The sequence below is a fragment of the Melospiza melodia genome, chromosome 8 (genome assembly GCF_035770615.1).
Source record: "Melospiza melodia melodia isolate bMelMel2 chromosome 8, bMelMel2.pri, whole genome shotgun sequence".
Taxonomy (NCBI): Eukaryota; Metazoa; Chordata; class Aves; order Passeriformes; family Passerellidae; genus Melospiza; species Melospiza melodia.
Genome location: NC_086201.1, coordinates 34,872,266 through 34,894,354, shown reverse-complemented (window position 1 = coordinate 34,894,354; position 22,089 = coordinate 34,872,266). Strand labels below are relative to the sequence as shown.

At 43.5% G+C, this 22,089-nt stretch overlaps 1 protein-coding gene across 1 annotated transcript in view; it reads right to left on the bottom strand.

The window, feature by feature from the left end:
* Positions 1-22,089, bottom strand: part of SPAG16 (sperm associated antigen 16) — a 379,392-nt gene that overhangs the window by 105,959 nt on the left and 251,344 nt on the right. The window contains exons 14-15 of the mRNA XM_063162650.1: positions 20,301-20,366; positions 585-711 (exon numbers count right to left, since the gene is read on the bottom strand). Coding sequence (XP_063018720.1) covers positions 585-711; positions 20,301-20,366 — 193 coding nt within the window. The remainder of the gene's footprint in view (positions 1-584; positions 712-20,300; positions 20,367-22,089) is intronic.

Genomic DNA, 22,089 nt, shown 5'->3' with positions numbered 1-22,089 from the left:
GAACTGAAGATTGTTTTAAAACAAAAATGTTTTAGAATGGCTCCTCTTCAAATGAAAATGCAATGTGCACTCACAGTACTGCTGACATGGTAATACATGGTTGATGATGAAAAAATAACTGCTTAATTCAATTCCTGTGCCTAGCAAGCAGCCCTGTCAGCACGATGAAGTTCTGAGGCACTTCTAAGAGGACTTTGTAAGAGCGTTATGAAATGCAACTCCAGAATTAGCAAATAAAAGAACAAACAGTAATGGGGAATAAACACCACTGGAACATAGGTAATCTCACAATGATTTTTACCTCCATTGATCAATTCTGTATTTTATATAATACTGTTGCAATTAATTGTACTCTTTGTTATCGTGCATTTTTCATTTTATATACATGGAGCAGCAATCCAATTTGGCAGTTTAGCCCATAGAAAACAAACATATTGATCATTGCCACAATCAGGCATTTCTTCTTCAAAATTACCACATCTGTGCTGTCTCACACATGTTATCTGCCTCCAGAACTAGAGAGAGATTAGAGAGACTGGACAACAAACCATGTTTTAGGGAGGAAAGCTGTCTTAGAAGCCTACCAGAGCGATGAAAGGCCACCTGGTTGGCAGGGTGGGGACCTGCGTCGATGGAGAGAACAGGGAGCAGCATCCGCATGTCCCAGAGCTTCAGCACGCCCGAGGAGTCACAGGAAGCAATGCTGTCCCCCTGCCAGGGATGGAAACAGAGTCAAGGCATTGCTGCTGCCCCCTGCCATTCAAGTTCATTGACCCGTGCACCTTCCACTCCTTTTTCATAGGGTGAATCGAGACCATGGAATCACAATTCCTCGGATTCTGTTCTTAACTTTAGGAGAGAAGTACAGCACCTGAAGTACCTGTTACTGATGTGATACCCAGAAACACAGAGTTGACACATTTCATTCTTGGCCAATCACAACAAGCAAGACTAAGAGGATAAGGCTGGCTTATTTTCATGACACTTTTCTTGTTTTCAGGTGAAACTTTTTCATTAGCTTCTCTCTAAAAGGAGAAAGTCCAGTTCAATGTCCCGACCTACTCCTGCAAGTATACCATTTGCTTTGTCGAGCCTAAAAATTGAATAGGAAGGTACGGAGCCCCCCGGAGCTAAGAGCCGCTCCGGGGCGTCTTTGGGCAGAAGCCGCGCTAAGGAGAGCGCTGTGAGCGGCACAATCGTCTTTGCGCGGCAGCACAGGGCTGCCACACACAGCAACTGTAGCTAAACAAAGAAATAAATAAGCTATTAGATGTGAGCTTATCACAGCCTCTTATCAGCTCTGGTGGCTTGAATAGCAATGGAGACAATGAGACTAGTTCTAAAGAGACCAGTTCAGGAGAAACTGGAAGTACAAAGGAGAAAAAGTTCATCCTGTATTCTGACACCAGTGTCCACTAAGAACAGGTCTTGTGGTTCCTTTCTTCCCACACAGACACAGGGTTGGCCTTTTAGCCCTGATTTTCTCATGTTTTCCATGTGAAGAGTACGATGAGAGCAGAACAGACACTCCTTCCACACTAAGGGACAACTCCCCATCCACTTCAGGGCTGCACTGGATGATCCTTCTGGGTCCCTTGCAGCTCAGAATATTCTGTGATTCTGTGAGAAACTCCCTTCTTTCAATGAGCCAGAAGCATGCAGGGACTATGCAAGGAAAGAGAGCAGGACCATGTGTCCCATGCCTCTGTTCGATATTAACTAAAACCAAACCAACCAACCAAACAAACAAGACCCCCACAAACAAATAAAAAACTCAAACAAAAACCACCCAAACAAACAAAACCACTCTATCCTGCCCTCAAAAAAACCAAAACAACCCACCCTCCCCACAAGAAACAAAAAAACCCAAACCTCTACCCTACAAAGAGTTTTTTGATTATGTAGCATATAAATAAATGCAAAAATCTAAGAAGGCAGAGTAAAGGATGCCAAACTATAACTTTGTTTAGCTAATTGCTCCCACTAGAAGAGAAAGAGCTGCCCAGCTATCCATGCAGAAACATTTATTTTTCATTTGAACCTTCTAAATAAGGATTCAAATCCCTAAGGCAGCTCAGCTGGTGTGCACTCACACTTATCAATGTCTCTTACAATTCATGTAAATATAAGAATATATTAAAGAATATTGTTTAGAAGGGGAATCATTGTGGTATGGAAGTAAAAATCAGCTGAAACAGGGGTCAGATACTGCAGCCATGATTTTAAAAAACAAAATATTTTTTACATCTTCCACATAAATAGTACCTGCAATAAAATTTGTGGTGTTTTCTAGCAAATAGAGGGTTTAAGATCTTAAAATATCCATCAGCTGCTCAACTAGAAACTAATGGCTTGCAAAACACTACCCTGGTGTAAGTAAAATGAAATCTTTAGGTTCATTTGGAGGAGATCTAAATGTCAAAACTCCATTCTGGCTTGTTACAGGGACTAATGCAGACTAAACACCAAGCAACAAAGTAATCATTGCTTGGAGAATTCAGCAGCCAGGCTCTCAGCACCTGCTGTTTTGCAAAAAATATATCAGTAACCACAACTATACCCCACCCAACACAGTGCCATGAGCATCATGGCTCTTTAACTGTCTCACCATCTGTGCCCACTGAATTCTCCTTCATTTCATCTGGATCCTTCCAGCAAATTCAGCCTGTACAAAGGATGAGGGCAAGCAGGCTGGCTGGGAAACAAAAACCAAAAATCTCCAAAATGCAACAACTACACTCCAAACTGTTGTATGGCTTGAACTGGAACTCAGGAAAGCAAATTCTTAATGTGGGGGAGAAAAACCCCATCATTGTGGATATGAGACTTGAAGAGTCATCAAACTCAGTCCCTTCCTCTTACAAGCAGTGTTTTCATACATTTGCTGTGTTAGAAGTGCTAAATTCCACATCAGCTGCAATTCCCCATCCACCTCATGCTGCTGATCCAAAGCAGCCCATGAGTATAACAGGAGTGTAACAGGGCTTGTTCACATGCAAACTGTGTCCTTTAGGTTAAATAAAAGTGGGGTTTTGCAGCAAAACTCCCTTCTTGCTCCCTGATGCATTTCAGTTACTGTGTTATCCACATCCCACTTGGACACTATTTTCTTAGACTATAAATAATTAGCCCTTCCTTCTCTCCTTCCCACCCTTCCCAATAGCATTGAGCCTGGATTAATTATGCATACACCCACTGCTGATGTTTATAAAGCAACTCCTGCCAAACTGATCACCAATTTTGAAATGATCTCACACTCAGAGGGGCTAGGGATGCACATCTCAGCTGATCAGAGGTGTTACACAGGAATAACTACAGAGTGGGATGTCCTTCCCTTAGGTCATCACCCATCACTCCAGTAAAGGGAAGAGGAAATGATTATGTGTGTACAAAGATCCCTCCATTCCCCAGCATAAATTCTTGACCTCTGGACCAGCTCTTCACACTTCACCAGCCCCTCATTTCCAACTTCTTCTGCAAAGATTATATCCATCTCTATCAATGGCCCACTTTGGAAATCACCAGTATCCTTTACACCTGCTATTTCATATCCTTTAATACGACTGTGACATAAATTGCATTTTACTCTGTTTTTTTTTTTTTTTTTTAACCAGAGAGACATTTTAACAAAAAATTACTTTGGGAGTGCGTGTGTGAGTAGCAGTTTTGGTTTGGTTTAGAAATGCGTGCCTTCCCACTTGTTTTGCATGTGTGCAATAAATGAGTTCAATAAATGCTGCTTAATTACAGCTTTGGTAGCTCAGCAGCTCTGACCCAGATCAATGGGCAGCCCACCTGGGTGAGACTGCACATAATCCACTCAGGGTAGTTACAGGAGACACTCCAGTGGCTGCTCTGTGACTCCTCCTTGTGTCAGCCACAGTCACACCCATGGATTTTCAATATGACATTTCTCCTGTAGGTAACAGCACTGCCCAGCTGATGGATCACAGCAGCACTGAGAATGTGGCCCTGGAACAGATATTATGCCAACATTGATCAGAGACAGTCCCTGCTGCAAAGTGACTGAGAATGGAGAGCTGACTTTGACCTTCTCACTGGTCCTGATGTGAGCATTGTTACTAGTGGCATAATTATGAGGAAAACACTCTAATTTACTTGTATTGCATGTTTTCCCTTCTAGTCATTATTTTGCTACAGTAGCTGGCTTATCACAAGAGAAGAGCCATTCCCCCCTTTCTCACAATGCTGCCATCCCATTCTCTGCCATGTTTACTTTGCTCCATTGCTACTACAGACCCCTACAGGGGAAACAAAGCTCCTCTCTGGCAGGGATTTACACAGTCCAGCTGTCTGTAGGTGCCAGATGCACTGCACTGCCCTCACTCATTCTGGACTCACTTGCTCAGGGCCTGCTGTTAATAGGACTGAGGCTGTGGGTTCAGTCCCTGCAGAGGCTACTCACTGAAGAGCTGGACTCGATGATCCTTGGGGGTCCCTTCCAACTCAGATTATTCTGTGATTCTGGGATGTGTGGCCACACCAGAAAGGATGAACCCCCTGATCCCTGAATAGCAGCAGTGCTGGAGAAACCTACCCTGGGATCATCCCACTGTGCTGTGTGCTGGGTGACCTAGACGAGATGGTCCTGCTCCAAAGGGTTCACACACTGCCTCAGTGGCAAAGATAACCAGCTCTTGCTGTCACAAGGCTGCAGACATTTTAGCAATTTCCTCCCAGAGGCCTGCTATAAACAAAGTGTGTGTAAAATGTAACAGCCAGCAGTGTATTTGGCCTGATTTCTGTGATTAGACAGCACACCTCATCAGGAAACAGAAGCAAGAAAACAGACTTCTGGTGGCAACATATCAATGTACACAAACAGGTGTTTGATCAGCCTTGACACACTCTGCCCACAGACTTATTACTAAATGCATTAATTATCCCTGATCCCGAGGCAGCTGTTCACTGAGAACATCACATAATGATTTTGTTAGTGAGCTGGCTATTACACTTCAGCACTCCTTCTCTCTATTCCACACCTTATCCAAATCAACTGAGCTGGAGATGGGGGATAACAACTTTTCAATAGGAAGAAATAAACCAGGACTGTAACCAAGCTGAAAAATTATTTGGAGTTATACACCATTCAAAGAAAAAGAAAAGGATAAGTCATATGTTAAATGAACTCATTTCCATCTGGCCATGGGCCATTTTCAGAAGCTTTTAAGGCAGAATCACTCTAAATTCTCCTGCGAGCTTCTGGCTTTTTCATCCCTGCTACAGTTATTACTTTAGTCATTCATGGAAGAACCCCCTGCCTTGCTCATGGTTTTCTTCTTGTTGTTTCTTGCCACACTGAAGTCTTTTTTATGATGTATTTTGGATGCTGTATTTTACTGAACAGCATGGTAGACTATCAGGGCTTGACTGATTTTCTACATGTAAAAGGAGAAGACAATGAGTTCCAAGGAGAAGAGGTGCAAGAGCAGATTCCCCTTGTTCTGATTTCCATTCACACTACATTTGCTGCTGCTCAGCCCAGCTGCATCAGCTCCTTTAATCAGAGAGCATGTAGAATGATTCTATAAAACTGGTCAGACTTGCTGCCTAGTCTATAGAATCAAGCTGGTACTGTTTCGTGTGTGCACGCTGGAGTAATTAAAGAATTTATACAAGGATTCAATTAGTTTGCATTCACACACTGGCTCTGTTCCAGGCTCTACTTAAAGGACTTTGCAAGTCCTTTAATTGCCTTCACAGTTACATCCTCCACTCTTTACCTTCCTGCCAACTCAATGAACATCTTTATATTCCAGAATACCTCCCATTAAAATGGACATGCTCAGCTCCATATGCATCACAATCCCAATCTCAACTGACACTTGCAACAAACCAAATAATTGTTACATAGGGAATGAAAAGATTTATTTAGTTTCCATGAAGTTTTTTTAAAAAAGCAACTTCCTTCTTCCCTTTTCTTAAAAAATGCATTTTTCCCTTCTGAATATTAATGGTTAGCAATGGGACTAATCACCAGGTACACTTTAGGTAAATATTCCCTGAAAACTGCTGTTTCACACCCCTGAGAAGGATAAAAATCTGCATAATTATGTCTCTTGCTTATAAACACACCTCTGGATTTATTGCTGAAAGATCAATAATACATGAAGCACATCAGGCTGCTTTATCTCATTGAGACTGCAGTGGCATCCTCCCAGGAGCATCCTCTTTAAATTGAAGGCAGGTCAGTAGTTGTTCCATCACCTTTTGCCCATATTTTTAAAAAGGCAAAACAGCGGCTGAACAGCAACTCATTTCACTATGACAAGTCCACTGCTTTGCAGTCCTTTGTTTCCTGGACAGATGCAGCTGGATGAGCTGTGTTTTAAGGGACTCCTGCAATGACTTTGACATTTTCATCAACCCCAGTGGCAACAGATCTATGGTAGGCCCCTTCCCAGCCAGAGAGAAGCTTGATAATTACTGCCCCTTTCCATTACTCCTGGGAATCTCTTGAGCTCGGCCATGACAAAGGGCTGTTGTGTCGCAGACATTTTTTCACAGGAATCCTTTATTTCAGATTTCTGTGTCTTCTGGAAGGCTGAGGCCTCAGAAGAGAACATAAACAATTATTATCAGCTGCTGGGGAATGCAACAGGGGCACCTATTTTGATTCCAGATATTACCGCGCCTGTGTGGGTCGCAGCTGGTGAGAGAGAGACGGTGAATCTTGTTTCTTGAATCAGAAGGCTGGATTTATTAAGATATCATATATAATACATAACTATACTAAATAGAATATAGAGAGAGGTTTGCAGAGCAGCTAGGCTAGGCTAAGAAATAGACAGAAAAGAATCTATAACAAAGTTGTGTTCAAGGACTCAGTCCCCTAGCTTGCACAGGTGATTGGCCCTTAATTATAAACATAGAACATGAACCAATCACCAATGAAAATAGGTGCCCCTGTTGCATTCCACAGCAGCTGATAATAATTGTTTACCTTCCCTTCTGTGGCCTCAGCCTTCCAGAAGACACAGAAATCTGAAAGAAAGGATTTCTGTGAAAAAATGTCTGCGACATTGTTGAGTTTCTTCCTGGTCCTGCCAGCCTTGTTCGCAGTCTCTGAACCCAGCAAAAGGAGTTTTGTTCTGTGTGCACAATCTGGTGGGAGCTCTTGGCCATGAAGTGCCAGTAGGCAAGGTGGCCACATGAGGAACAGCTGCCTCAAAAGGAGAGGCTCCAATAATCTGCATTTCTAAGGCTCCCTGTGGGACACATCCTAAATCACTTAACTGTACCCCCATTTCATACACCTTCAAGGGAATGTTTTTAAGAGAAGGAGTCATTACCTCCCACATTTACAGCATGAGCACATCAGAACCTGAGGAGAGTTATTACCTTGTGGCAATGCATAAACCAAATACTCTCCATAAAAATAATGAGAAACACAGGCAGTGCATCCAAAGCCCTGTCCCTGTGCCGCCCCATCCCACTGTGGAGCAAGGGCAGAGTGATCCCAAGAGAATCCAGGCAGAGGTGGGTGAATCTGCTGTAGTGGTTACAAGGAAAAAGATTTTAATGTCCAATTAATCCAAATGAATTATGTAAAATATGATAAAGATGGAGGAAAAAATGTAGATGCAGTCCATTATTAGATTAATGACTAATCAATCACCACCCATTTTTGAAATATCATGCTTAAAACATCACAGTTTCAGATGAAAATAGCATCTTTTTAGAAAGCCATGGAATTACCTAGCCTGGCAAAAGTACAGAACCACACTGATTACACTTTCAAAGTGTGGTGGTGCATTTTTAACAATTATGAGCATCCAGAGTGGGGGAAAACAGTGATCAAGGGTTTTTAACAGGCACTTTTAACAGGCCAGGATTTTCCCATCTGCTTTTTTCCTATCTTTGTCCTTTCATAGTTTTGAGTTCTGCATTGTGATCAAAGTTGCAGAGCATCAATTATATTTCAAATCAACTGAAAACCCAGAGCTCATGAAACTGGGGTTTTCACTCCCAGTGGATTTTTTTTACAGCTTTGAATAGCCAGGAACTGGTGAGACACCAGCTCTTGTGGGGGTGAGGAGAATCCAAGACATTGATGCAAAACCAATAATCTCAAAGCTTCACTGTTGGCTCCTACAGAAGATTCCTCCAACTTAGCAGCTGTCAATGAACAACTCCTGATTTTGCACTAAGTAGAACCAGGAGAAGTTGACCCAAGAAAGTAGCCATTGTTGCTTCCAGAGCATATGTGATGCCTCAGGTTTTAGCTTTGATATTTTTCAGATTCTGTGCTGCTTTAGTGTGTACTTCTGAGCTTCATATTAGGGGATGGTGAGCTCTCTGCACAGAGTAGGGAGACAAAACAATTCCTTCTCTAGCTGGGGACCAAGGACAAATGATTCAAATTTCAGAGCATAAACAATGGTGCAGCGAAGAGAGAAAAACAAGCAGGATGGGACTTCACCATCTAAAGCTGTAATTGGACAATTAACTCCAAGATGCAAATGGACCAGAACTTATAAAAGTGAGAGACCCTGTGACCAGTGTCCATTTTGTGACCATTTTGGTCCATCTTGGGTGCAGCCCTGGCTGGGCTCTTGTGCTGCCCAAGGTGCATCCACTGAGGCCTTTTAATAAAGGGATTATTAAATGGATCCCTGCTTTATTCTTTAACTCTGGCCTCTGTTCTAGGTCAGCCTTTCTAGGCATCATATGGAGACTCAGAACACTCCTTGTGTCCTCCAAAGGAGGAGCTCCACTAAAAGCAATCCATGGCAATGGCAGAACTTTGCTGCAGCAGAATTTCCAATTCTACTGACTTTCAAAAACAACCATGGATCACGGGTCTCTAGTTTGTGTACATGCACTCTGCAGGCTTTTCCCTTGCTGTGTGAAACCTGGGGAGTCTCTCCTCCCTTTGTCACATCAAGTAGCAGGAAGTGCCTGGTGGTGTGTTTGAGGAGCACAACACATGCTAGGATTGCAGAAACCCTTTGCATAAATTTACATAAGAAACCACTGCACTCCCTGCAGAGTTGCTGCTCACAGTGTTTGACATTGCACTTGAAACAGTGCTGCAAAGGGAGCAACAGCTTTTGCAGGGAGGTTTAAAATAATCAGTTTTGTTTTTCCTTTTCTAACCATCAAAGAAGGGTCTGAATGCTGGGAGCTGTGCAGTGAGAGGAGATGAATGATAATTGCCATTACTGGCTTTTCTCTGCATTTTTGAGGGATACCATGACTAAAGTAAAGTTAGGTGCCATCATTACCTGATCAGTCACTGCTGAGAGCAACAAGCATAAAAATTCCTGAGCTACACCATGTTTGTGCACAAGGATTTTTTTGGCATTCAGTTCCAAATGTGAAAAACTGGGTACTATTCACTGTAGCAATGTTAAAACACAGATATAACACATATTTTATAAAATTCATAAATTAGAGGCAAGAGATCTATTGCTGAAATGCAAAATTGTTCATTTTAAAATGCAGAAGATCAAAGTCACTGAAAAAAATGAATGTCAGTAAAGTACACGTGATTTTTTTAAAGAGAAACCACCAAAGAACACATAAAATCATGGAATCCTTTAGGTTGAAATAAACCTCTAAGATCATTGAGTCCAACATAATATTTGGCTCCTTAACGTGTCTTTGGGTATTTAGTAAGGGGAACTAAAAGCATAAAGAAAATTAGAAATGTATTCACACAAGCTTACCCAATTCTGAACTCAAATAAATGTATGAATCTCTCTCACAGTTAAAATGTATTTCAGGTGAAAGAATGATCAGTTCAACAAATCTCATCCCATTATTTTGAGAACAACTTAACAAAAAAACCAGCTAAATATCTATGGTGGGATGACACTGCTGTGATCCAACTGTCCCTCAAACCCACTCTGATTCCCTGCCTCAGCTAGACAGGACAGAGAGAAACAGAACAAAAGTTTTGTGGGTTGGATTAAAGACAGGGTGATATCACTCACCAAGCACTATTATGGACAAAACAGACTTGACTGGGGAAAAGAATAATTTAATTTATGTAGGAGACTGGAGGAATGGTTAACAGGCTCAAAACAACCAGGTGGGAAGTGGGGTGGAAACAGGATGAACTCTGTCTCTTTTTTTTCCTTCTTAAGATATACTGTAAACCTGACTGAAAAATTCCAGTCAATGCCTTCTTACCTGCCTTCTTGTGTCTGGGTAAATTGAAGTTCCTGAAGTGCCTTATTCAGTCTGGATGTTGTTTTACATTTTGCCAAGTACCTTATTTTACCTTAATGTTCTAAAGTTTGCAAGTCAAAGTTTGTTATTCAACCACCTGAGAATTTAGTTGTTTCTCCCATTCACTGCCCAGATTAAACCAAACCACCCTCTCCTGAGCCCACTGAGTGGGACAGGACATTCCATCCTCATGGACCTCACTGTCCCCATGGCCCTCACAGCCCTCACGGTCGCCATTGCTCTAACAGCTCCCACAGCCCCCAAAGCCCTCATGGTCCCCATTGCTCTAACAGCCCCCCACAGCCTTCACTGCCCCCACAGACCCCACAGCCCCCAAAGCCCTCACGGTCCCCATTGCTCTAACAGACCCCCACAGCCTTCACTGCCCCTCCAGCCCTCACAGCCCCCATAGCCTTCATGGTCCCCATTGCTCAAACAGCCCCCATAGCCCCCATGGTCCCCATTGCTCTAACAGCCCCCATAGCCCCCATGGTCCCCATTGCTCTAACAGCTCCCACAGCCCCCAAAGCCCTCACGGTCGCCATTGCTCTAACAGCCCCCCACAGCCTTCACTGCCCCCACAGACCCCACAGCCCCCAAAGCCCTCACGGTCCCCATTGCTCTAACAGCTCCCACAGCCCCCAAAGCCCTCACGGTCCCCATTGCTCTAACAGCTCCCACAGCCCCCAAAGCCCTCACGGTCGCCATTGCTCTAACAGACCCCCACAGCCTTCACTGCCCCTCCAGCCCTCACAGCCCCCATAGCCTTCATGGTCCCCATTGCTCAAACAGCCCCCATAGCCCTCATGGTCGCCATTGCTCTAACAGCTCCCACAGCCCCCAAAGCCCTCATGGTCCCCATTGCTCTAACAGCCCCCACAGCCCCCAAAGCCCTCATGGTCCCCATTGCTCTAACAGCCCGCCACAGCCTTCACTGCCCCCACAGACCCCACAGCCCCCAAAGCCCTCACGGTCGCCATTGCTCTAACAGCCCCCCACAGCCCCCAAAGCCCTCACGGCCCTCACAGCCCTCATGGTCCTCATTGCTCTAACAGCCCCCCACAGCCTTCACTGCCCCCCCAGCCCTCACAGACCCTATAGCCCTCATGGTCCCCATTGCTCTAACAGCACCCACAGCTTTCACTGCCCCACAGCCCCCATGGCCTTCAGAGTCCCCATTGCTCTCACTGCCCTCACAGCCTTCACTGCCCCCACAGCCCCCAAAGCCCCCACAATCTCCATTGCTCTCACTGCCCCCAGTGACCCCACAGCCCCCACATGCCTTCACTCCCGCCCTACCTGGTCCCCATTGCTCTAACAGCCCCGACAGCCTCCATTGCCCCCACAGACCCCACAGCCTCCACAGCCCTCAAAGCCCTCACAGTCCTCAAAACCCTAACAGCCCCCTCAGCTTTCATGGCCCCCAAAGACCCCACATGTCTCACAGCCCTCACAGCTCCCACACCCACGACAACCCTCAGAGCCCTCACAGAGCCCACAGCCCTCACAGCCCCCATGGCCCTAACTAACCTGAGAGTTCCACACACCCCACAGACCTCTGCAGGAGACCAGAGAAATGGCTGAGTGGCTCAAAACCACCAGGATGGCCACTGCTCCTTCCCCGTCTTCTTGAGTCTTAGTCAACCTCTGGGTCACACTGAAATGGTGGTGGCTAACCTATGGCCTGTCCCAAATGGCAGCGACTGAGCCATGGCCTGCCCTGAAATGGTGCAGCTGATCCAGAGCCTGCTGAGGGCTCTGACACAGCCATGACTGAGCCATGGCCTGCCCTGAAATGGCGGCCGCTGATCCAGAACCTGCTGAGGGCTCTGACATGGCCATGTCTGAGCCATGGGCTGCCCTGAAATGGCGGCAGCTGGTCCAGAACCTGCTGAGGGCTCTGACACGGCCATGACTGAGCCATGGCCTGCCCCGAAATGGCGGCAGGTGATCCAGAACCTGCTGAGGGCTCTGACACAGCCATGACTGAGCCATGGCCTGCCCTGAAATGGCGGCCGCTGATCCAGAACCTGCTGAGGGCTCTGACACAGCCATGACTGAGCCATGGCCTGCCCTGAAATGGCAGCAGCTGGTCCAGAGCCTGCTGAGGGCCCTGACATGGCCATGACTGAGCCATGGGCTGCCCTGAAATGCTGCAGCTGATCCAGAGCCTGCTGAGGGCTCTGACATGGCCATGACTGAGCCATGGGCTGCCCTGAAATGGTGGCCACTGATCCAGAACCTGCTGAGGGATCTGACACAGCCATGACTGAGCCATGGGCTGCCCTGAAATGGCGGCCACTGATCCAGAACCTGCTGAGGGATCTGACACAGCCATGAATGAGCCATGGCCTGCCCTGAAATGGTGCAGCTGATCCAGAACCTGCTGAGGGCTCTGACATGGCCATGACTGAGCCATGGCCTGCCCTGAAATGCTGCAGCTGATCCAGAACCTGCTGAGGGATCTGACACAGCCATGAATGAGCCATGGCCTGCCCTGAAATGGTGCAGCTGATCCAGAACCTGCTGAGGGCTCTGACATGGCTGTGACTGAGCCATGGCCTGCCCTGAAATGGTGCTGTCTGCATGGCAAACCTTGCCCTGCAAACCCAACACAGCACCAAAACAATATGCATTCCTAGCCCTGATGGACTTCAACTGTGCCTTCTCAATTATTTTCAGATTAAATCAATCTGATATTCAAGTACTTTCTAACAGTGATATTTATTCAACCACAGATTAATTGCATTATCATAACAGAGAAGCTTTTCCAAAGTAGGTCCTACTTTCATGCTTGCATAAATTCCTTTTAAATCCATCTTGATATTCTGCAAAGCCACATCCTTTGCACCACAGATCCAGCACTGTTCTAGGCACCCTGCTTCCCTTCGGGCATGATTTGAGAAGTGCTAAATGTATTCTTACCAAATACAAACCTCTGGTGTAAACTAATCCCATTTTTCTACCTTACCTTTAGGTTAAGCCCTTTTGAAGACAGCTTTGCACAAACATTGCTGGAAGAGCTGTTCCTTGTCCATAACCAAAGCAAATCCAATAGCACCTATATCAAGAGGTGGCTCTGCCTCACAACTCCCAGTCCAGGCAGTGACAGCAACAGCAGAGCAGGCAGAACTTCCACAATTTGCCAAAAATGTGACTGTCACATGACAGAGTCACAGGGTAGAAGGTGGGGATGCTGTGCTGCCTTCTCATGTGTTTTAGAACATAATATCCCATGAAATGCCACAAAGAGAGGCAGGTTGGACCATATTGCATATGGGAAGTTGAATTTTGAAGAATCCAGGTGGATCTTTGCATTCTGGTTTTGTTTGTTTTGCAAAAAGATGGGTTTAAGAAACAGCTGGTAAAAAATGAATTATGCAGGGGTCTGGACCCATGGTGTACATCTGCCACAGGAAAGGCTGGTGTGCTGGGCCAGGAGATGCAATTTAGAAAAAAATCCTTATTCCTTAGGATACACAAATTAATTCTTCTCCTCTAAGAAAGAAGGGCAAAGTTTTCCACAGTGCTTGTGGTTCTGCATGCTAAACAGTACTTGCTTCATGTACTGTATACACAGAGGGTCACATTCACTGCAGAACACAGAAACAAGCAAACAAAATCACATTAAAGGAGATAATCTCTGTTTCATTTAGTTAGCAGCAAACAGACATAACAGTATGTTTATATTTGTAAATATAAAGTCCAAAAACATAAAAGAAAATACTCTATAGTCAATTATTATCAGTTTCTGCTGAGGATCTTTCAAGGGCCAATCTGACCTAGAATATACAATTCTTTGAAGTCTTTTTTAAAGTCTTTAAAGTTACTCAAACCCAAGTTATGTCAAAGCCATCTAAACATGATGCCACATTTTTTCTTCCCTGTACAGGTCTGTACAGAGCTGTCTGAATCCAAATGTCAGTGCATTACTCCAAATTTTTATCATGAAGTGTTGAGGCAAAGCTTCATCATGTGCAAATATTTACACGAGAGCAAAATCTGATTAAAAGCTTCAATTAGAAAAGCTCAATATTTAAGTATTTCATTTACTGCTGGTTCAAAACAAATGAATGAGACAGCGTGATGGCAGACACCTGCCTTGCTTCCTATCCCACATTCCTCATCTACACCATCATCATGTGGATTTCTTCCCAATATCCAGTCTAACCCTACTCTCTGTCAGTTTGAAGCCCTTCCCCCTTGTCCTGTCACTCCAAGCCTTTGTCTCCATCTTTCCTGTAGGCTCCTTTCAGGCACTGAATTTCTTGATGTGTACTGAATTAATTCCTTGATTGGTTTGAAGTACTCTCCTAGAGCCAGCCATGAAGAAGAGCAAAAGAAGGTCTTCTAAAATCTAACCTTCCCCAGTTTGTTTGGGTGAATTTTACAAGATAGTTTGGGCTTTACTGTGAGTCCCTGCATGGTGACATCAAAGAGCACCAGAAGGGGTTGTAAAAACAGAACTAAAAAACCAACTCTGTGCTAAATCATAGAATCACAGAATATCCTGGCTTGGAAGGCACCCACAAGGCAAATCAAAGTCCAACCCCTGGCCTGCACAGGACAGCCCCAAATCCCACCCTGTGCCTGAGAGGATTGTCCAAACAAAAGGGGGATGCAAACCCTGAGCATGGAGGAGAGAGGTCCTGTGGCAGAATGAGCTCATCTCACATCTCATAATGCAAAAGCTTGAAACAAAAGAAGGCAGATTTCCTTGAGCTGTGGTTATTTTTAGAGTTAGTAAACTCGACAGGACTGAGTTTAGAATCTTCAAACAGGTATATGTTTATTTATATATAATGTATTTATATATGTTAGAGAGAATAGAAAAAACAGGTAATGCCATGTTTTCAAAGGCAACTTGTGCCTTGATGAAGCAAGCTGCAAGGCTAAGAGATTTTTAATGATTTTTTCCCCAGAAAAAATTATAACTGGGATGTTGATCCAAAAACAACCCAGTGAGACAAAACAAGCAGAGAGTGGAGGAACCGCATTTTGTGTGATTTTGGAGTGCAGAAACAAACTCCAGCAGCAGCCAGTGAATTTACTGACACTGAAGGTTTGTTTCTCAGTGCCCATCAGCTGCTGCACGTGGCTTTTCTCTGCCCTTGGCTTATCGAGGTGTGTGACACCTATTACTGAGTTTTTCTTTGCAAATCATTTCTGATGAGAAACCTGAAATGGTGATGGGAAACTGAATGACACAAACAAGATGTGACATTTCAAAATCAATCCTGGATTTGTGGGTGTTTTAATCCCACTGAAGGGCCTTGGCTTTGAGACTGTCTCTTTTCTCAAGGACACAGGGATAGAGCAACTCAGGAGAGCCACTCCCTTCCGACCAATGCATCATGAATTTCCTTGGTCTTTAACACTTAAATAAATCTCTACAGTTTTCTCACAATAAGATCCAGAGGAATATTTTTACTTCTAGGCTATCTGCTAGACATATTTATCAATACTTCCACATCGAGTATCAGAGCTGGAGAGCAAAAATATTCAAACTGATCAAAAGAAAGATGAACCTATTCTATTCTATTCTATTCTATTCTATTCTATTCTATTCTATTCTATTCTATTCTATTCTATTCTATTCTATTCTATTCTATTCTATTCTATTCTATTCTATTCTATTCTATTCCATTCCATTCCATTCCATTCCATTCCAAATTTTTCTACCCCATTCTACTCAAGTGGCCTCAGAACATGTTATCAGGTCTGCACATAATGTGTAAAGCAGGCCCAGTGCTAACTGCAGGCTCTGTGGGTAAAACAGAGAGGATGGCCAAGGGAAGGGAGCACTCCAGCAAACTTACTTCCAAAATTAGGGAATAACATGACTATGTCAGATAATGGATGTAGAAGTGAATTCCAGAACAATTTTCAGAGTGACTCCCTAATATCAGAAAGAGCTGCTTGCCACCAAATGAAATGGGGGTGTTTTGACACAGATTTTGTTCCTTGCCATGACAGAGAAATGGAATAGATTTGTTTTCACTTCTAGGAGTGTTTGATAGCCTGAGAATGGTTAACTAATGATAATAAAAAATCTGTACTTAAAATGTAATTCAGTTCTGTAATTATATTTCTTATGCATGGAGACAGAAATAAACTAGAGGAAGAACCCATTAGCCCTTTTGCATGTATAATTGAACATGTTTGATATTACTGGGTAACCTTTGTAAGCAACTGGCTTTGAGCTTATGCAAAGAGGTGAACACTTTGAATACATAAATAACAATAGGACCAGAGAGGTTTTTGATTTTGTATTCTGTTCTTTTCTTGTTTGTGTCTGTTAGATGCAGTCAGACATCCCTGGCTTTATCTGGCTATCCATAGAAACATCTGAGAGATCTGACTTTTGCATCATTTGGGTGCAGTAATGAATAAGAACTGACATCAAATATCAATATTATTGGCCCAGCTAAATGGTAGCTGACATCTAACTGGACTGCTGAGGAGGTAAACAAAATTGAAATTTTTTTTTTTGTTTAAAAACTGTCTGACATTATTTGCCCTTCAGTAAATCAATGGAGGAATGACCTAGATGCTGTTTGCATTTTGGCCTGGGGAGGTAAAATTGGACAGTTGTTCTCAAGCATATTTTTTATAGTCTTTTAGGTTTTCCTAATATTACCTGTAATTCTAAAAATACTCTTTTTTTTTGTTTGTTTTAGGGAAACTTGGTAACCACTGTAATGATTCCTAAACCTGCAGATACAACACAAACACAGCATGGCATACTTCTATTTGGACACAAACACATATATACACACACATGAGGGAGCAAACCTTGTTCTACTTTAAATTCATGACTCAACCAAGCATCTATAGTCTTTATACTTCATTAGCAGAGGTGATTTACCATTGTAAAGAAGGAACAGAGCTTACCTGAAATGCTGCTTGGGTCATATCCTAGCGCAAAATAAATACCTGAAACATTTTTCTCTACAAAGTTACTGTGTTCTGGAAACATGGGACTAAAAGGGATAGTAACAGTAACTTTTAGGAGGAAAGGTGCATTTTTCTATGTCCTCAGTTCAAAAGCAGCTGTGTGAATTTTGCTCAAAAGTTCCATGGACAGAGAATCAACTTGGACAAGTGCAGGATTTAAATGCTGCTGGAAGTGTTAAGTGCTGACATAACCACAAGAGCAGAGGTTTGTGCAGGGCATGGTGACTCCTGTGTCCCAGCAAGGCAGGACCCAACAAAAGGGCACATTCCAGGTGCCAAGCTGGCAGTTCTGTTCCATAGAGAACAGGCCAATTAGGGAATCTCACCACTAATAAGAGTACTGGCTGCAAACCTTGCCCACTTAACCAAAAAACTATTAACTGCAGTTTCAGAAGCATGGTGTAGTAAATAACTCTGATTTAATCAGTTTCACAAAGCTTAATGAGGATTTATTTAATTTGTATAAATGCATTATTCTCTTTTATCTTCTTCTTCACACAATACTCTTCCCCTTAATATTTGGACATACTGCCTGAATGCCATCCTGATCTAACTAGAAAATTATTCCTTGTTCTTGTGCAATTAGAATTTCATAATTTTTTAAACTTCTTTTGGCATCAAGCAGCCTGAGACAGGATTACCACAAGCCCACTGGAGGGATGTAGGAGCCCACTCAAGCTGACCTATGTCCAAGCAGAAAAAGGAGTGAATCCCTTGGGATCTCTCACCATTACAGCTCTGCACCCACAGAGTGTGACCATGCAGGCAACACTTCTGGCAAAGCATGGGATGTGCAGACCCATGACATTGGGATATAAGAAAATATAACAACAACAACAACAATCTAAGCAGGGTTTTTTCAGCAATCAGCCTTCAGTTTTGTCATTTTAGACTTCCTGGGCCAGGTACAAACATTAGGTTGGACATTCTGAAAGTAATGTTGCACTTTGTCCAAATAGTCAATGATCGATGTCCAAAATCTTTTCTATGAAAGTATTGTTGAAAATATGAGTGTTTCTACAAAAACATTTTTCCTCATAAAATATGCATTTTAAAACAAAAATATTGACACCCAAAACATCTTAATCAGCTTGCTTAGGGTGGGGTATTTTAATTTTTTGACGAGCAAGCACTAGAGGGTAAGAAAATAGTTGTCAAGTGCTGTATTTGGCTGAAATATAACACTTGCTTTGCTAGCCAGCTGTGAGACAACTGTTACTTGTTCAACACAGGGCCACTACCTAATTTTTCAGTGGCAGAATTAACGCTTACAATTGCAATCACAGCTTCTGGAGTTATATTCCTCACTCTGACCAGTGCGGCACCAAGTATTTCCATTTTTACTAATTCGATCACTGAGAATGTCAACCATTGATTTCAGTCTAGAGGTAACGCCAACTGTAATATTCCTTACCATAACTCCATGCTTATCTGAAAGGTTATCAACACGTGGTCTTTCAGCTTCCTGTTAATCATTGTAGGTCTCATGAGGCCCTTTGTGAATTAACACCCACATTAAGGACAGCGCTGTGGTATCTCTACAGGGTTTCCCTCATCATGCTTGCTCCTGTGTTGTAAGATGTGTCTATTCTATTTGCCATCTGTTAGAGGTGGGGCAGTTCTCTTAATTGGGCAGTTTTCTTTATCTCTTTCTTTATCTCTCAGCCAACCCTCCCTCCAGGAGATCTCTGCTGTTCATGGCCAGTGAGTGTCCCTGCATGGCTGATAAAATTCCATCATCCCATGGGGAGATGCTCTGCTCAGGGGAGGAGCCAAGCATTCCTACCTGGATACAATCTGAGATTTGGGATATCAGAGCAGCCTTTGCCCACTGCATTCCCAGAGGAGCCCAGGCCCATCTCCAGCAGCCCTGGACCCTCAGAGGAAAACTCCCCCCTTGTGCAGGATCCCTGCTCCAGCAGAACCACAGCTGGCACTGCAGGAGGGCTGAGCCACCATGGGATGGGACTGTGCCACCACCCTGACACACAGGGGGTCTGCTCCTGATCTGACTCTGGCAGTGTTGTTTTGTGTTATTGCATTGTTTATTTTATTTTTATTTTCTTCCCTAATAAAGAACTGTTATTCCTACTCCTTTATCTTTGCCTGAGAGCCTCTTAATTTCAAAATCATAATAATTTGGAGGGAAGGGGTTTACATTCTCTAATTCAGGGGAGGCTCCTGCCTTCCTTAGCAGACACCTGGCTTTTCAAACTGAGACATCCTGTTAAACACTCTCTGTTCCCCACCTCTCAGTGTCTCAGGGCACTGAGAGGCAGGTTGTGCCTGTCAAATACAGATAGATGCACACAGCCAAGAAAGAATTAAGATGCCTTGGGAATTCCTATTCCCCTCCCTGAAATTAGTTTATCCCACACCTTCTGCTGTGCCAGCCCCTGGGGTTTGCCCTACAAACACACAGGGCTGGCAGAGCAGTTGGCAAAGCAGCAGCTGATACTGAGCAAGAGGAGAATATTCAGGATCTCCAGCAGGAAAAATTAGTACCTTGCCCTGCCTGTAATGAAGGTGCCAGTGGGAGCACAGGAAGCAGGAACACCACAAAGTTATTTTTCAGGAAAGACGGTCTCTGAGAAAAAGGCTGCAGATACCAACACATGCCTCAGCACTTCCACACCAGCTTTAAAGAGCAGTGTGGCCAGGAGAGCTGCAGGAATCATACATCACAAATGTTTGGGTCAGACTATTTCATACGGCCTCTTAGAGCCATTCGGAAGAAATTCCTCCCCTTCCAAAGTTATCAGTCTTTCAAACAGCAGTCTGTCACCAATCCCAGTCAAAAAGGTTCTTCTCGGACAACAACTATAAATTAACCATCCAGGGGAAAAAGCCCAACAAAAAATTCAGTTAAATAAAGTAATCAATGATCCCAATAGAGGGGAATGGCTTAGACATCATGCACTGATCTAAGGAGGAAGGAGGGAGCAGCAAGGAGTGGGCAGCTCTATTCTAACAGGCACTGGGGCTCTGCTCTGGCTGGCAGCTGGGGCCACTCTGAGCCACCACTGATTCTGAATCCAGCCCCAGAGGTCTCTGTGTCACCAAGGAGCAGGACAGTGTGGGCCAAAACAAGGAACATGATGGTTAAAGGGGGAAAAAAAAAAAGGAAATTTGCATGCAGAACTTACCTTCCTGTTGAATGTAGCGTGATTACAGGAATGCGCGTGACCCTGGAATGTGTAAACACGGAGACCCTTGGAAAGAAACAAACATTTAAATCAGTTACTGCAATGTAAGTTATTCTACAGCCCTGATGTAAACAGAAAGACCTTGTTTTTATGGCTGTGTGAACATCAAGACACACTGTGTGATACAAAGCCAGCTCCTGGTTGCTGGAACAGGAACACGTTTTGCACCATTGCTAAGGATGTATCTCCTCACTTCCCATGGCAGCCAGCAGCAAAGGTGCATTCAAATATCCCCAGGTAAAGCCATGCCCTGGCTGCAGGGCTGCAGTCAGAAGGTGGAATTGCTCCTGCCAAAACACTCAGGCACTGAGTCACTACATGCTTCTTGGTATTCCACACACACCAACTAAGGCTTCCCTAAGGAATCACAGGCATGAAATCAAAATTAATTATCTTTTGTCATCTCCCACATTAGGCCATAGGTGACCTACATAGTGCACTAACATATGTCAGATGTCATCATTGATATCTGGCTTGTTCTCCCAGTACAGGAGCCATTCAACCACAGTATCTCCTGCTAAAAACCCTGAAATCTTCACGATGGCAAGACACAGGCATTGAAAAGAGATATCCTTCTCTGTTTTCATAGAAACCACTGGCTTCATGGGTTAAAAAATACTTCCTGTTAAAAGTGAAGCCCAGGTCGGAGCAATGCAATCATATGCTGAAGAACAGATTTTCCTCTAAGAAAAGCATTTTATTAACCTGCAATTGAAAGACAGTTTGCTGCATTTTTCTGGAGAGTTCAAAAAACCCAAACACAAGATCTGAAACTCCACTACTCATCCTGGTCTTGAATAAATCTCACAGGAGCAGGGGTAACATAGGTTAATCATATGTCTGTCATGCTTTTGGAGTTTATATCATCAGCTTAATCCCATTTTATTTCCCTGATTAAAAAAAAAAAAAATCAATCCTACTCTGACATAAGAAATTTGAATTCTCTTTTTCACTGATAAAACCTCCTACATTTTATCATCAGCATGTCTAGCAGCATATTCTCACTGTTTGCAACAAGCCCTTTCAGAAAGCAGTTAATGAGCTTTGACCACAAAGTAATTCTAGAGGGACACTCCCCAATAATGCTCTGTGGTTCATATTATATCTCTGAACCACTTAGGAGAACTCAGCCCAACCAAGCAGCAGTTGAAGGGGATTACATTGTTGTTGTAAATATCTCAGGGGTTAAGAGCAAAGAGGGGAAGGAGCTATTGAGGCTGAAGAGCACTGTTGATGCAGGAACATATGGGGATTCATTATCTGCAGAAAAATTCCAGTGGAAAATTAGAAGACAGTTCTTGAACAGAGAGATACAAAAACTTACTCCACTCCAAGAAGTGGGGATAAAAAAAAAATCTCATTACTATAAGAAGCTGCTTGAAAAGCCTGGAAATAAATGACCTTCTCCTGTATGTGATCTTTTGCCTGGACTTGGAGACCAAGGAGGCTCTTTCCAGTCTCACTCATATGGCATTAGAATACAAATCTCTGATAAAGCCCAGCATTTAATGCTGCACAGATCTCCTTTTGTTTAAAAAAATGTCACCCAAAGGAGGGAGCATGCTACTTTGGCAAGTGCCATTTTGTATCTCATTGTATTTTTCATTTACCTCTCTGTGTTCAAGTAGTTTCTGTCCAAGGCCACATGGCTATTGTGATCATACTAGGAAATTGGTATTCCCATAAAAGTATTGCAAGGCAACAAGAGAAAAAGGCTCTGAACTATTAA